Source organism: Drosophila subpulchrella, chromosome X (assembly GCF_014743375.2).
Source record: "Drosophila subpulchrella strain 33 F10 #4 breed RU33 chromosome X, RU_Dsub_v1.1 Primary Assembly, whole genome shotgun sequence".
Taxonomy (NCBI): domain Eukaryota; kingdom Metazoa; phylum Arthropoda; class Insecta; order Diptera; family Drosophilidae; genus Drosophila; species Drosophila subpulchrella.
Genome location: NC_050613.1, coordinates 16,535,768 through 16,550,698, shown reverse-complemented (window position 1 = coordinate 16,550,698; position 14,931 = coordinate 16,535,768). Strand labels below are relative to the sequence as shown.

The 14,931-nt window shown below is 44.3% G+C and overlaps 1 protein-coding gene across 4 annotated transcripts; it reads left to right on the top strand.

Annotated features, from left to right (window-relative positions):
• Positions 1-371: 371 nt before the first annotated feature.
• On the top strand, positions 372-13,040 carry LOC119558219 (mucin-12). 4 transcript variants are annotated; one of them, XM_037871531.1, is made up of 14 exons: positions 372-480; positions 1,985-3,560; positions 3,623-4,621; positions 4,678-4,830; positions 4,892-4,933; positions 4,989-5,015; positions 5,697-6,119; positions 6,184-7,727; positions 7,796-7,993; positions 8,058-8,539; positions 8,608-9,008; positions 9,841-10,273; positions 10,336-10,423; positions 11,050-13,040. In XM_037871531.1, the coding sequence occupies exons 2-14, from the start codon at positions 2,034-2,036 to the stop codon at positions 12,278-12,280; spliced, it is 7,548 nt and encodes a 2,515-aa protein (XP_037727459.1). In that variant the 5' UTR covers positions 372-480; positions 1,985-2,033; the 3' UTR covers positions 12,281-13,040. The 4 variants fall into 4 exon arrangements, with proteins under 4 accessions (XP_037727459.1, XP_037727457.1, XP_037727460.1 ...); XM_037871529.1 differs by having other exon boundaries at positions 376-1,917; positions 11,050-13,039; XM_037871530.1 differs by having other exon boundaries at positions 398-480; positions 1,647-3,560; positions 11,050-13,039.
• The last annotated feature ends 1,891 nt before the right edge of the window (positions 13,041-14,931 follow it).

The following is a 14,931-nucleotide window of genomic DNA, read 5'->3' as shown; positions in this document are numbered from 1 at the left end:
AAACTAATTTACTAATTTCCCGAAATATATTTAGAAATTCAACTGACTAAAAATAAAATCTGTTGATTCTAGACAAAAGGTACATATATTTTCGGTCAAATATTTTCTTAATAAAAATTAAAAATAATTTTATATTATATTGTGAAAGAATATATATAGATAGATTTATTTTCGATTTTAGCAGTATGTTCTAGGAAATAATCCGAACGAAACAGCTGTTTGAACAATTATCGCCAGTTGATAACTTTTCGCATCTACCAAAGGCAACGAAACGCGAAATCGCTTCAACGCGTCCACAGTGGAGGTCCACCACCGTTCCGATAGTTCCCAATAATGTTATCCCCTTGAAAGTGATTTTGCCCCAAGTTATCGAAAAATTGTCCGTCTCTGAGACTATGTGTTGGGTTCTTTGTGGTTAACAAAATTTTCGGAAAATAATATTGGATTTTATGTAAAATATACATAATTGGCGTGATGACAGTTAGTTTGAGAATGATGCATATTTTGCGTTGATGCGCGATATCGATTCTGTGGCGTTTGTTGTTCGTTTGGTGTGTGTGGAAAATGTAAAAAATGTAAAAATGTACGAACAATCGTTGTCGTCGTCGTCGTCGTGGTGTATGTCGTATATGTCGTATTTGTCGGTTGTCGATTGTCGGTTGTCGTATTTTGTATGTATGTACATTAGTACGTGCTGTGTGTGATGTGATGTGCTGTGCTGTGTACTGGTGCTAACGACGCTGCGCTGTCTGTTACTGAGTACACAACATGTAGGGACGACACTATGTCGACGGTACGGCCACGGCAATCGCAATCGCAATTAGAAAAGTGTAAGCGAGATGACTATTGCAGCAGCTGCCTCTCCTCTCTCTCTGCTAGAGACATTGTACAGAGCAGAGCGGTGGAGAGCAGGGCACATACATACATACATGTATGTATGTACAATGCTAACTAGCGCGCGAGCGCTCTCGCCTCGCCGTTGCGGCAACGACATTGTCAACTTTAGACTTGTAGACTTATAGACAATATAGGATAGGAAAAGGAAAGGCAACGCAAGGCAAGGCAAGGATAGGAGCGAACGAAAGGCGCAGAAGGCGTAGAGAAAAAAATACCGACCCGAACTGGTGTACCACCTCCTCCCCATCTGCGTATATAAATATATACATATATACTCGCGTACGAATTTCTATGTACGCATGTATGTACGCTACGTATGTACATCTATGTATGTACGTACATATATCTCAAGAAGAAGAAGAAGCAGAAGAGGAGGAAGAAGAAGAAGAGGAGGAATACGAACAAGAAGAAGAAGAAGAGTATATGACGAATGATGAAGTGCTAGACAAAATAAATATGGACTATTTTCGGTGAATTCCTAAATCGGCTTTTGTGTGTGTGTTTTTTTTTTTATGTTTTTATGTTACATACTTTATATACGCTGTGTTTTGTGTAATTCTGCTGACCTGAAATCAAAAAATAAATAAAACAAAAAACAAAGTGTGCAGAATTAAATATTATGTGTGTGTGGTGTGTACAGAAAAAAGCGCAATAGGGAAGTTGACAAAAAAAAAAAAAGGAAGAGAGAAGGAATAAGAAAAACAAAAAATATTAATAATATTTGAAATCATTTTTGCGACTTTTCGAAGCCACCTCCTAACTGGTTTAACCACCGGTCGGAAAATGAAAAACCCCGCAGTGGTCCCAAAATAACAAAATAATACTTCAAAACACAGTCGGCGCAGCATCGATTTTTTCAAAATACACGCGATTGAATCGGTTCGGTTGGCCAAAAAAAGAAAAAAAAAAAAGAAAAAAAAACGTACCACCTTGAATCCCCAATATTTGTAAAGCATTCGCCCCCCAATCGATGGTATAAAAGAAAAAAAATAAAAACCCTACCCGAATGCATTGGAAAAGGTTTGGTCCAAGATGCAAAATCATACATAATAATAATATATGGTCATCGCTGATTTATATTCCCAAGGAAAAGGAACTGAGGAACAGTAATCCACTGGAAGCCTTACGCAAAAGAAATGGACACATCAAATGCCAGCGCTAAATCAAAGACGTCTGCGTCGGGCGGCAGTAGTATTAATGGTTTAGGAACCCAAATCAAGCATATATCGTCGCAGGACATCGGCTCCACCAGCGTTTCTGTCCAGGATGAGAAGAGCGAGTCGTCGTCGTCGTCGTCATCGTCATCATCCTCGCCGCAGTCCACCCTGCACCCGGTAGTGGGTCAGCATCAGAATCCGACTCTGAACCAGAATCACAATCTGAATCCGAATCAGAGTCAGAACCAAAACCAGAATCCAAGTCAGAGTCAGAGTATATCGAAGGGTTCGACGACTGCCCTGGCGGTACTGCATCTTCCTCCGCCAACGGCGACCGCCTTAGTTCAAGCAAGTGCCAATATCCCGGATCTGGGCTCCATGCCGCGTGCACGGCCATCGTTCGTATCGAACAGTACCAGCACCACCTCCTCATCGACGACCACCTCCACCTCCACCTCAACGACGGATGGCGGCAAGCCCATGGCCGTGGCAGCGATTCCCCCGGAATCCATCTCCATATCGGAGCCCACCTGCTGTCCACCTGCCTCGGCGGTAAACTCGATGACCAGTGCCTGTGACTTTGACTCCGATACGGAACTCTCCATTGTGGCAGCCGCTGCGGCGGTATCCGCTGCTTCAGCCGGCATCGATTCGAGGTCCCCCTCATCTCCGCCACCTGCGCCGGCATCCGCATTAATGCCCAGCCTGAATTCCAGCGCGGGAGGAGGAGGCGCTGCAACCATGGCCGGCAACCAGGCGGGCTTTGGAACGGGATCAGGAGCCTTGGTGGGGAACACCAATGGCCACAGCAACACCTCCAGCAGCAGCACTCACCTGAGTCTGAATGCCAAGCAGCAGCGCCAGCAGAAACGACGGAGGGAACGGGCCCAGCGTTTGCAGGCGGAGCGCGACAGTCGATGTAATGCCAGCTCGCTGGGCGGCACCTTCATTGCCGGCTCCTCTGTGGGTGCCGGCAGTGCCATGAGTGCAACCAATGGGAGTCAAGGAGGAGCAGGAGTTGGAGGCGGAGTGGGACCAGGTGGAGGCCTCGTCACGCCCAGTGGCGGCGGATCATCGGCGATGGCAATGGGCAATGGATCGGCGGCAGGACCCGGCAACAACAATGGCATGATATACCACATCAATAGCGCTGGCAGCATGGGCGAGGATAGCAACAATTCGAATGGCAACTTCACCAGCAGCAGCAATGGGAGCAACAACCTGCTGCCGCCCACAGATAGTATTGCATCTCTGCTTCTAAATCCACCACATTCCCCCGAGTGCAACACGGGCCTGATGGCCACGCCCAGCGATAGCGAGGGCGAGTCCCTGGACGAGGATCTGCTCTCGACCTCGTCCTCGTCGACGCTGCTCCTGCCGCGGGACAAGCCACCGCCTCGGCCACCACCTCCGGTGCGAAGAAAGCTGCCGCGATCTCCGGTGCTCGAGGAGGAGATCATCGATGGCTTCGCTATTCTGGAGTTTAAGACATACGAGGATCTTGAGGTAGGTGTTTTCATTGCATTCCCACGGCTTTTCCATTAATAAAACATCTATTTTCCTTCTAGTTTGCCATCAAATTGGGACAAAAACGCAAGGAGAAACGACTTTCGGCACTGGACGAGCTAACCTGTACCTACAGCATAGAGGAAATGAAAATTCCAAAGGTTATCGATACGGGTCAATCGCAACCTTTGCGTGTCACCAGCCTTTCCACACTCACGGTTAACAACAACAATCTGAATCTTAAGGATAACCCCCAGCCTCTTCATCGTGCCGGCAATGTCATGGGCAGCAACAACAACGTTAACAACAACAACAATAATAATAGTAATAATAATAATAACAACAGCATAGCCAGCAATGGACCCAATGCGAATAGCAATAGCAATAGCAATAGTATGGCCAATGTGGTCTATCTGCTGCCCTCGGTGAACATTGGCAATGTTTTGGAGGCCGAAACGGAGCCCCGAGATCACTGGCGATCCGAGTACGGGCAGCAGCAGGATCAATTGCAGTCGGACAATAGCGCGGTGAACAGTAAAAGTAATAACCTTAGTGATGATAATCAAATGAGCAACAGCAACAGCAACAACACTAGCAGTAGTCACCAAATAAATCACACCAACCAAGCGAGCAAACAGCCAGCGGAAGGAAGCAGCAATGCAGCAGCGAAAATCCAAGTAAACAGCAGTGCAGTGAGCAGCAGTACAAGATTTTTGGAGAACGACAACGATTCACTTATGCTGGATATCAGCCTGCCACCGCTGGGCGTTGGTGGCGCCGTATCATCATCATCATCATCATCGCACAGTCATGATCATATTGACGTTGGTATGATTCACGCCAGTTGTACTGGCGGCGATGCCAAAAAATCTCACAATTCCCCCGCCACAAGTAGTAGCACCGTTGACCAATTACATGTGACCAAAACGCTGCCCACGCACACGCACCAGCTCAATAATCTAATATCAAGTGATCTTACTGCTGCCGCAGCCGCCAGCGCAAACAATAACCACCTGGGTGTATGCAAACTGGGTGGATCGCAATCAGCGCAGGTCGTTAAAGTGAGTCTTATCATTTATCATATTACCAATTCGCTTATCTGTCTCATTATCATTAGAAATCGAATGGTTTGGAGAACATGGAAACCGTGACGACATCGGCGACCTGTCGCTCTCTGGAAATCCAGGAATCACCAAGCGTTCCCGCGCAATCCTTTGGGCCCAGCAGCAGTATAAAGAAGGAGAACGAGCAAAGTGATCTTTTGAATGACGTAAGCCCTGAATTCCCGCCATTCTATATGGTTTATTTAATCGATTATCATTTTTGTCCAGGCTTCTATTAATTGTAGCAGCAACAGCAAAGGAAATAATATCGTAAGTATATTTTAAAAGGCCTAAACCAAACAGTTCTAACACTCCTTTTTTCCAGTGTGATAATGTCAGCAATGATAAAAAGGTATGTGATTGCCTACAAGGTTTTTTTTGTACCAATGAATCCCCTGAATACGCCTAATTTGAAAATGAAGTTCGCCTTGAATTGAATGTTTTCTTTATTTATATTTCTAATGTTGAGGAACTTTTATGTGATTTGTTATAATTGTTATATTAATTAATTTTGTAGAGTTAATTACAAGCTATAGGCCATGTATAGTTTAAAACTTAAAGTTAGACTTTAATAAATATATTCCTAATTGTTCGCATTAGAAGACTCCTAAAAAAATTATAAATTCCATATGTCTGTTAAAAGAAAATACTTTAAGATGAAATTGATCGTAGAAAACAATTTACAGAATATGAAAATAAATTAAATGACATATTTACAATTTTTTATAAATTTATTAAAATGAGAATAGCACAGAATTTAATCTTATCTCTATGTTCCTCAATATACTTCTGTCTCTTTCGATCTCACTGCAAAATAAATTGATTGAGAAAAAAATGCAAGCTGTTCTATAATATATTCATAAGAATAACAAATTATAATAGCCTAAAGGCAATATTATTTTGAGAACCTAAGTAAGAAATAAAACATATTTGTTAGGGTGTATATAAAAGTTAGGGTGCTATAATAGTCACTTTGATTCCCATCCCATTGCATTTTTATAACTTAAATAATAAAAACCCTTTGTGCTTGCAGAATTCTGAACAAATATTTGATATTGATAACCCCCCAACGCCCATGAATGTTTCAAATACTTCTTCGTGTCAGGATCGATCGACTTCCCGCAAGCTATCCGACCTGCCGCACCTGAAGAAAAAGAGTGCGGCGTGTGGAGATGGTGGCACAACCTTTTCGGGAGTACCTTTTGCACCGTCGATGGGCACGGTGACGGCAGGAACTTCAGAAACTCCGGATGGAAGTAAAGCTTTAAACATAAAAAACACATCGGAGAGCAGTTCACAAGGCAAGGCAGCGTTGCATGTGGGTGCTTCTGTCTCCGCATCCTCGGCGACGGCGGGGGAATCTGGGAACCGGGAGCTGGGCATGCTGCAGAAATCCACGCCCGAGAAGACGCTCTATCCCAGCATGTGCGTGCCGCCCTCTGTTTCGGCAGTGCAGGTGAGTTATCCTTATGCTTAACCCCTTTTTCAAGTAACTAATTGTGGCTTTACCTCTTAAACAGTTTCCCAACGTTGGACTATCGGCTGGAAATGAGAAATGTGTGTCAACGGTTGCATCCGACATTGATCAAAAGATTATGTTCAACGCCAAGACAACAGTTTCAAACGGCTTGTCATCGGGGGTGCAACGGTCAATGGTTCCATTACTATCTGCTGCGCCATCGCCGGCTGCGGTTACACTAGCCAGTCCGTTTGGCGCACACATGACCACACCGAATGCCGCCGGACTTTCCATCTTGAGTTCGGCCTCCAGTGTGATTCTGGCGAGCAGTATAAAATCAAATGATAACTTCTCACGAAGTAATAGCAGCAGCAGCAACAATAATGGCAGTTCGAATGGCCAGGGACAGTTGCCGTCGTCCGTCGTGGGATTGCCGAGCACGCCAGAGATTGCGAAAAACAATTCAGCACCAACCTCCTCACCAACCAATCCCATAGTCAATGGCTTCCTTAGTGTTTATCCGCCTGCCAGCAATGCGACTTCGTCTGCAGTCACGACCAGTACATTGCCGCGTGTCTCGCCCAATGCCAGCAATAAATTAGTGCCGCCACCGGTGGTCTCCACATCCATTTCGATTAACCCAAACTATGTGGGAATCCCATCTGGTGGAGCGACATCAACGTCCGGCATGGGAAAGGTGGTCTTCGGCGCCGGCGGGAATGCCATTGTGGGCACAGGATCTCCGCTGCTTTTTCCCGGCGCACCACCTGCTCCCATCTCGCATGTGGCCACGGGCGTGCCCATGATCATCCAAGCGCCGCCATACCGAGCACCATATGGGAATTATCCCCTCTATGCTCCTTATAGCGGCCTTACGCACGGGTCGTACCTGCCTCCAGTGCTGCCGGTTGCCGCGTCCAACATACCGCCTCCTGCCCAGCACCGAAGCTCGGATAGCCGGAACAGCCGGGAATCGCCGGCTGCGATGAAGGCGAACCCATCGAACATGGCGATGAGTGTCTCGATGACACCCAACCTGCGATCCATAACGCCACTCAATAATAGCTGTGCAATTTCCAGCGGCGCATCGCAACCCGTTGTGACGGTCGTTCCTTCGGTGGCGAACTCATCTCAAGCCCTCTCGCTAAGCAATCCACATATATCTCATTCCCATCATGTGCCTGTCTACGCCACCGGTGCATTTTCCTCCGCGGCAGCCGGGACAACTGGCCCGAACTCCGGACTATCCACTCTGGCGGTGACCTCGCTCTCAAGTTCGGCTGCCCCGCAATCGCACTTCCCGCAGTCCCAGCAGATGCTCTCACAGAGTGGCAACTTCTCGTCTGTCTCGCATATGCTGGCGACGCACTCGATGCCATCGCAGAATCAACCTTTGGTGCGTTGCGGGAATACACTGTATTCATCTGCATCCGCCGCTGCCTCCAACTTTAGTCCCTCGGTTCTCGCCGTTCAAAGTTTAACGACAGCGGTCACGTCGAGCTCCTCATCGCCATCAACATCATCAGCGTCATCATCTGTGATCCAGAAGGTTATTTCCCCCAAGGGAGAGAGCCCTTGCAACAAAGATCGGGATCCCAGTTACAGGTGGGTAGCAAATAATAGCTTATTTTGCCATGAAAGGATACAGTATTGATCATTTGTTTCCCCTGCAGTACAAATATGCGGTCCCACGGTGCATCAACAATACTGCCTCCTGTCGTTTCGCAGGGCATGAGCATGGGATCCTCATTTTGCGGTATTGCCCCAGGTCAATATGGAGGTACAGGTACCCCAGTTTTATCCTCGAGTTCTTCAATGCCGCCAGGACTGGGCAATCTCTCATACTCTTCGAAGGCAGCGCTATGGTTGAAGTATGCATCAAACACTTGTCTTCATATGTGTCCAATTAACTAACAAGTTGTCCCTTAATTACAGCTCTCCTGCCAACGCAGTGGTAACCACATGTGCTCCCTCTACACCCATCGTATCGAGTGGCAGTGCCCGTCCGACTCCGCCGCTGTCCAACTGCTCGAGCATGGGCATCGGCATGGTGAATGCGGCATCGACGGCGAGAAGTTCTTGCAATGCCATATCGCCTCTATCCATTCCCGCGACCGCTGGCATTCACGTCTCCTCCACAAATCCCTCTTTTCAGTCCTCATCGAACTACTTCCCAGCACCCTTAGCGCCGCCACCATCTTCCCCATCGCCAGCCACCTCTTCCGCGGCCATCATCAGCTCATCCGCTTCGCAATTTCCGGCAGTGTCGCACTCAATGAGCAGCATTGTAACGACGGCGGGAGCCACCACGACCACGGCCTCATCTATGTCACAGCCCACGGTGGCGGCGATATCGAACCCGGTTACAAATGCGCCGCATCCCTTTTCCGCGGAATCGCTTTTTCAGCCAAGTAAAAGTAAGTGTTTCCCACATTTCTCCTTTAAAAGAGCTTGTATAAAATGTATCAAATCATTACTTTTGCAGATGATCAAGCTGATTTGCTGAGGCGAGAGTTGGATAGCAGATTCCTGGACAGATCTGGCTTAGCTGTTACCCCTACACCGCCATCATCAACGTATTTACGAACCGATCTCCAGCACCAACAGCACGCACATCTCCATCAGCATCCGCAGTTGCTTCCGCCAGTGTCAGCTTCATCAACTCCCCTAACAGCTGTGCAACCGTCTTCTGGACAAATATTTCCCCCGCCATTATTTAAAGATATCTCCAAAATGTCGTCCGTCGATCCTCAGTTCTATCGCACAGGCATGGGATTGCCAACGGGAGGCTACTCAGGATACACCTCGGCTGGCCTTTTGCACAGTGGTTTGGGAGGGCCAACGCCTTTCATGCCTCCCAACCACCTTACTTCCTTTGCTCCTAAGGTAAGAATAACGGGTATCACATTTGGGCTACTAGTTAGGTTTTTAGATACGTTTTCTCAATGTCATGTTGGGGTTCAAGTTAGTTAACTCTCAGAGAATGAAGAATTCTTTAGGAAGAGTAATTCGTTTTCTCAATGTGATGTTAATTTTACGAAAGAGAAATCCTTAGACTTTCTTTGCTGCTAAGTTATGAAGAACAGATATTAGCCAACTGAGTTTTGGGCTACTAGTTAGGATTTTAGAGCCGATTTCTCAAAGTCATATTAAAGTTCTAGTTTGCTGTCTGTGTCAGAGATGTAAGATTTGTTTGAAAAAAAAATTCGTTTTCTCAATGTGATGATAAGTTTAAGAAAGACAAATCCTAACAGAGTTTGTTACTCGGCTTGACAAACCTGAATAAGATTAGTAGGCCAGCTTTAACTGGAACTGGCCTCCTGTTAAAAGTTTTTTGTCTAATTAAACCTAACATGATGTGGAAAAACTTATTTTTATCGAATGAGCAATTAAACATAATGACTAAAGTTAACATGAGATTGGGAAATTGGCGTTAAATTCAGCAAACTTTAACTGGACTTTAACCTCTAGTTAAAAGTTTTTAGTCGGACAAAACCTAACATGATATTGAAAAACTTAATTTTATCGAATCGGCAATTTAACCCAACGATATAAGTTAACCTGATATTGAGAAAGTGAAATATTTATGGTACTTAATAGTTGAAAATCTTTTGTTGGTGTCATAGCATCCGTTCTCGTTTTAAGTTAATTATATTTTAATTGGTCAATTATTCTTAAACTATGTTATTTTAATCTAATCGTTTATTTTTTCTTACAGAAAACTGGTCGTTGGAATGCCATGCATGTTCGAATCGCGTGGGAAATCTATTACCACCAAAACAAGCAGAGCTCTGAAAAGACAGGGTTTCCGACGGCGTCATCGAATGCCTCCTCGATCAGCGCACCAATTCCTCCTGGCAACCTGATCAGCGGAGGCGGCGGTATGCCCAGTGGAGCCAACACGCCGGTGAATAATGTGGCAGCCATCCCGGCGGTTGGCGGCGGTGTCCTGGTGTCCAATGGTCCTGGATCAGTGCTCGGCATGAAGACAACGCCAAATATGGGTCTCAATACTCCGCCACAGCATATTCTTCATCGGGCGAATGAGATGCCGCCGTCGGCAGCGTTTGCCAGCTCTCTGCCAGGTCGATTGGCCTTCGAGGCGTCTCCTCTGGCCGCGAGTTTCATTGGAGCACCCCCTAGTCATATTGGTAAGTAGAGAAATGCGTAATCATCATTGCACCTTGTCATCTCATGCAAATTGTTTCGACAGGAACAGCTGTTTCCCCCTTTGGACGCTATGTGACTCCGTTTGGTTTCACAGGGCTAACACATTTCGGTGGCCACTTAGACTCGTGGAGGTAAATAAAGAACTTATTTATTACTAAAAACAATCTATATTTGAAGGCTATGATAAAATTTTCTGTTAGAAAATACAATATAACAAAATTTTTTTTTATAAGCCATTTTTTTTTTTGTTAATATATAGGATAAATACTTATTTTTATTATTATAAAGGATAATTATTTATTTTTATTTAATCAAAATGAAAGGGATGGCCTTCTTCTGATAGTCATGTTCTCCAAAAAGTATATTATTCATAAGTACGAAGGTCATATGCTTATAAGTAAAAAAGAATTTAAGACTATAAGTTTGTAAAACGAAAGTTATTGAATTATTCATTTGTTAAGTTTAAAGAATTATTATAAAAAAATAAATTATATTTAAAAATTTATTTCGCTTATAGTTACATTTATAATTGTATAATTCAAATTTTTTTAGTCGACATTTTTAAAGAAGGGTTTTATATCAATGTACATATATTTGTATTGGCTACGTTTGCTCAGTATTTTACAAACTTTTGTAAGAACACTGCACACACTTTTTAGGAAAGATGGTTATAGTAAAATTTTATGAACTGGAAACTGGGTTCTTTTGTTTTTTATAAATTTCCCTTGTTAATATATTTTCGATTTTTGTTTTTTAGGACAAATGCAATGCAACGGAGTGTCGCATATCATCCCTCGTCGGCGGCGGCGTCTCCCAACTGGCCGGTAAAGACGGATCCTGGCCTGGACAACGCGCGGCGCGAGGCCGAGGAGCGGGAACGGGAGCTGCGGGATCGCGAGCAGCGGGAACGTGACCGCCAGCGACGTGAGCGGGAGGAGCGTGAGCGCAAGGAAAAGGAGGAGAAGCTGAAGCGCGAACAGCAGGAACGGGAACGGGAACGAGAACGCGATCGCAAGGAGCGCGAGCGTGAACGGAGGGAGATAGAGCGGCGGGAAATGGAGCGGGAGCGGATGCAGCAGCAGCAGCGGATAAACGAGAGCAACAAGCAGGCTGCGATCCAAGCGGCGGCTGCTTCAGCGGCACCCGTACGCGATCGCTCTCCCCATCGGAACGTGGGCGAGATGAACACCGAGATTCGGATCAAGGAGGAGCATCCGCGCACCAAGGACGAGCAGGATGTGATGCTGCTGCGTGCCTCGGCCGCGGCAGTCGGTGTCGGTGATCCGCGCTATCATTCCTCCTCGTTAGCAGCTGCGCAAGCGAATGCAGCTGCAGCGGCGGCCCACCATCATCATGCCAACTTCATGGCAGCCAGTCGACATGGTTTGGCGCCACCGCCTTCGCACCTGACGCGCACCATGATGCCGCCCACCTTGAGTGTGGGGCACTTTGGTGGACCAGCTCCCCCGGGCTGGGGCATCGATCCCTACCGCGATCCCTATCCCATTCTCCGCTACAACCCTATCATGGAGGCTGCTCTGCGACACGAGGCCGAGGAGCGACAGAAGGCGATAAATATCTACGCAGCCCAGTCTGCGGCCCATTTGCGAAGCAAGGAGCCAAGTCCCATTCCCCCTTCGGTTGGTTCTCTGGGCCCACCACCGCCCCACCATCGGATGCAGATAGTATCCGGCGGCGTTGTTCAGTCATCAGGGGTTCAGCAGCCCGGTCCGCCGAATCAGCAGCAGCAGCAACAGCATTCTGGTGGGCCCGCCATGGGCAAGAACCCCGGGCCGCCGGCACCAGGAAGCATTCCAGTCCAGCACATGATTAGCGTCGATTCGATGGGCCAACAGAGTGTCACCACAAAGAAGGAGGCGGACCACACGATGGGCATTGTCTCGAATGCAGGTGGTGTTGGTCTGAGCTCAGTACCTGGCGGTGTAATCGGAATATCTCCAGTGTCATCAGTGGCACCAAGTCGATGATAAGAAAATCGTCGTCGTTACTCTAACCAAAATTGTAGAAGCGAATAAGACAAAGAGATTTTTTAAAAATTTCGATCACCACCACCAAAATGTCATCATATACGCAAGAGTCCCATCCTAATTACCTCCTCCCAGCATCATTTTGAGCCTGAGAGAACACCAATAAATGAAGCGCAACGCTTTTGTAAACTATAATTCTTGAATACACACCACACACACACACTACACTACATTGATTTGTAACGTGAGGAGATAGACGAAGGAGAAGTTTGTGGCAAACAAAAATCAAATTAAAAGAGGTTAAGACTTCCTTATACTTCAGACCTAGCATTCAACCTAAGCACTGAGTCCCCCAAATTGGCAAAATACTTTCCTCGATCTTAATATGGTCGCGCGCGTTGAAACGTCACATATAAGTAATACGAACTTTACTTATTTTTAATAAATACAAATTACAAGCATAAAAGTATATTTAGGTTCGCAAATTTAGTTTAAGTGTATTTGTATTATTTGTATAATATTAATGTAAGCTTAAGAACAGCCCCCGAGACATGTTGAGCAAGAAATAATTATAATTTGATTGTACATATACTTATATACAAAGAACTCTCATAGTTATATGACATCAACATGCAGCCTATGGAATCCAAACTATCATGCACATGATACATAACTCTATGTATATCAGTGACAGCTTCATTCCCTTTGTGCATTACGTGTTTAAGGACTAATTATCATATATGCAATTTATGTAAAAATTGATAAAACTAAAAATAGAATCATTACAAAGAAAAAACCTATGTTTTTCACTGGCCTAGATTTTAGGGGTTTCCAGAAGTAACTCTCATTTGGATGGAATATCTTAAACATATATAGATGCCTAGGAAACCTGGGTAAGACCTGATCCTAATTTTAAAAAAAATGATGGATTGGGAATTAATTTGGTAATTAAAAAAAAGGTTGGTATTGGTAGGGATAATATCTTGTAATATAAAACATCAAAAAAAATTTGTTATCGGTGCAAATCAATAAAAGTCGAAGGTCGAACAAATGTGATGGATATGTTGATGAATAGGTTTTCATACCAAGTTCTCGATATAAAACAATATACTTACCTTCACACTAATATTTTACAAGGTGATGCCCTTGACACAAATTAATACAAAATATTCCTATTGGAGTGCCAGAAAACACCTGAAAAAATAGTTTTCCAATATTGGCCTCTCGCTCTTTTTCACGACTAAGACTTAAGTTCGTCCTATTAGCAACGTAGGAAAAGATTTCCCGTCTTATATATGAAAATTGAGCAAAAAGTATTTTCCTCATAAGAAATCGGTTTTTGGGTCAGAATATGGAATGCCTCGTTGTGCTCGTAGTTTAATTTCTAATCCATTGGCATTAAAACCTGAAAACTTTTAATTTTTTCCAATTTTCGCAAAAAAACGTGATGTTACCCCTTATAAAATATGCGAAAATGGGCCAAAAAATAAATTTTTCTTTAAGTGATGGGGATCGTTGGCATAGGTCGTAAGCTGCTCAAAACAGTCACTCTTTTAGCTGTAAGTCTTGATTTGGCTGAACTACGATTAAAAAACCGCGAGAAAAATGTGTATTTTTGACCAAAATCTGAATCCCTTTTTCCAGCCTAAAAAATCAGAGTTTTGGATGCCGTAAAGCTTATAAAAGTCAGAAAACCGAATGCCATACCTCGTTGTTCTCGTAGTTTAATTTCCAATCCATTGGCATTAAACCCTGAAAACGTTTAATTTTTTCCAATTTTCGCAAAAAAACGTGATGTTACCCCTTATAAAAAATGCGAAAATGGGTCAAAAAATAAATTTTCCTTAAAGTGATGGGGATCGTTAGCATACGTAGCAAGCTGCTCAGAACAGTCACTCTTTTAGCTGTAAGTCTTGATTTGGCTAAACTACGATTAAAAAACCGCGAGAAAAATGTGTATTTTTGACCAAAATCGGAATCCCTTTTTCCAGCCCTAAAAAATCTGTGTTTTGGATGCCGTAAAGCTAATAAAAGTCAGAAAACCGAATGCCATACCTCGTTGTGCTCGTAGTTTAATTTCCAATCCATTGGCATTAAAACCTGAAAACTTAATTTTTTCCAATTTTCGCAAAAAAACGTGATGTTACCCCTTATAAAAAATGCGAAAATGGGCCAAAAAATAAATTTTTCTTTAAGTGATGGGGATCGTTGGCATAGGTCGTAAGTTGCTCAAAACAGTCACTCTTTTAGCTGTAAGTCTTGATTTGGCTGAACTACGATTAAAAAACCGCGAGAAAAATGAGTATTTTTGACCAAAATCTGAATCCCTTTTTCCAGCCCTAAAAAATCAGTGTTTTGGATGCCGTAATGCTAGTAAAAGTCAGAAAACCGAATGCCATGCCTCGTTGTGCTCGTAGTTTAATTTCCAATCCATTGGCATTAAAACCTGAAAACTTAATTTTTTCCAATTTTCGCAAAAAATCGTGATGTTATGAAAAATGCGAAAATGGGTCAAAAAATAAATTTTTCTTTAAGTGATGGGGATCGTTGGCATAGGTCGTAAGCTGCTCAAAACAATCGGTCTTTTAGCTGTAAGCCTTGATAAGTATTTTTGACCAAAATCATGGAATTATGGTTAAATAAAAAGGGAA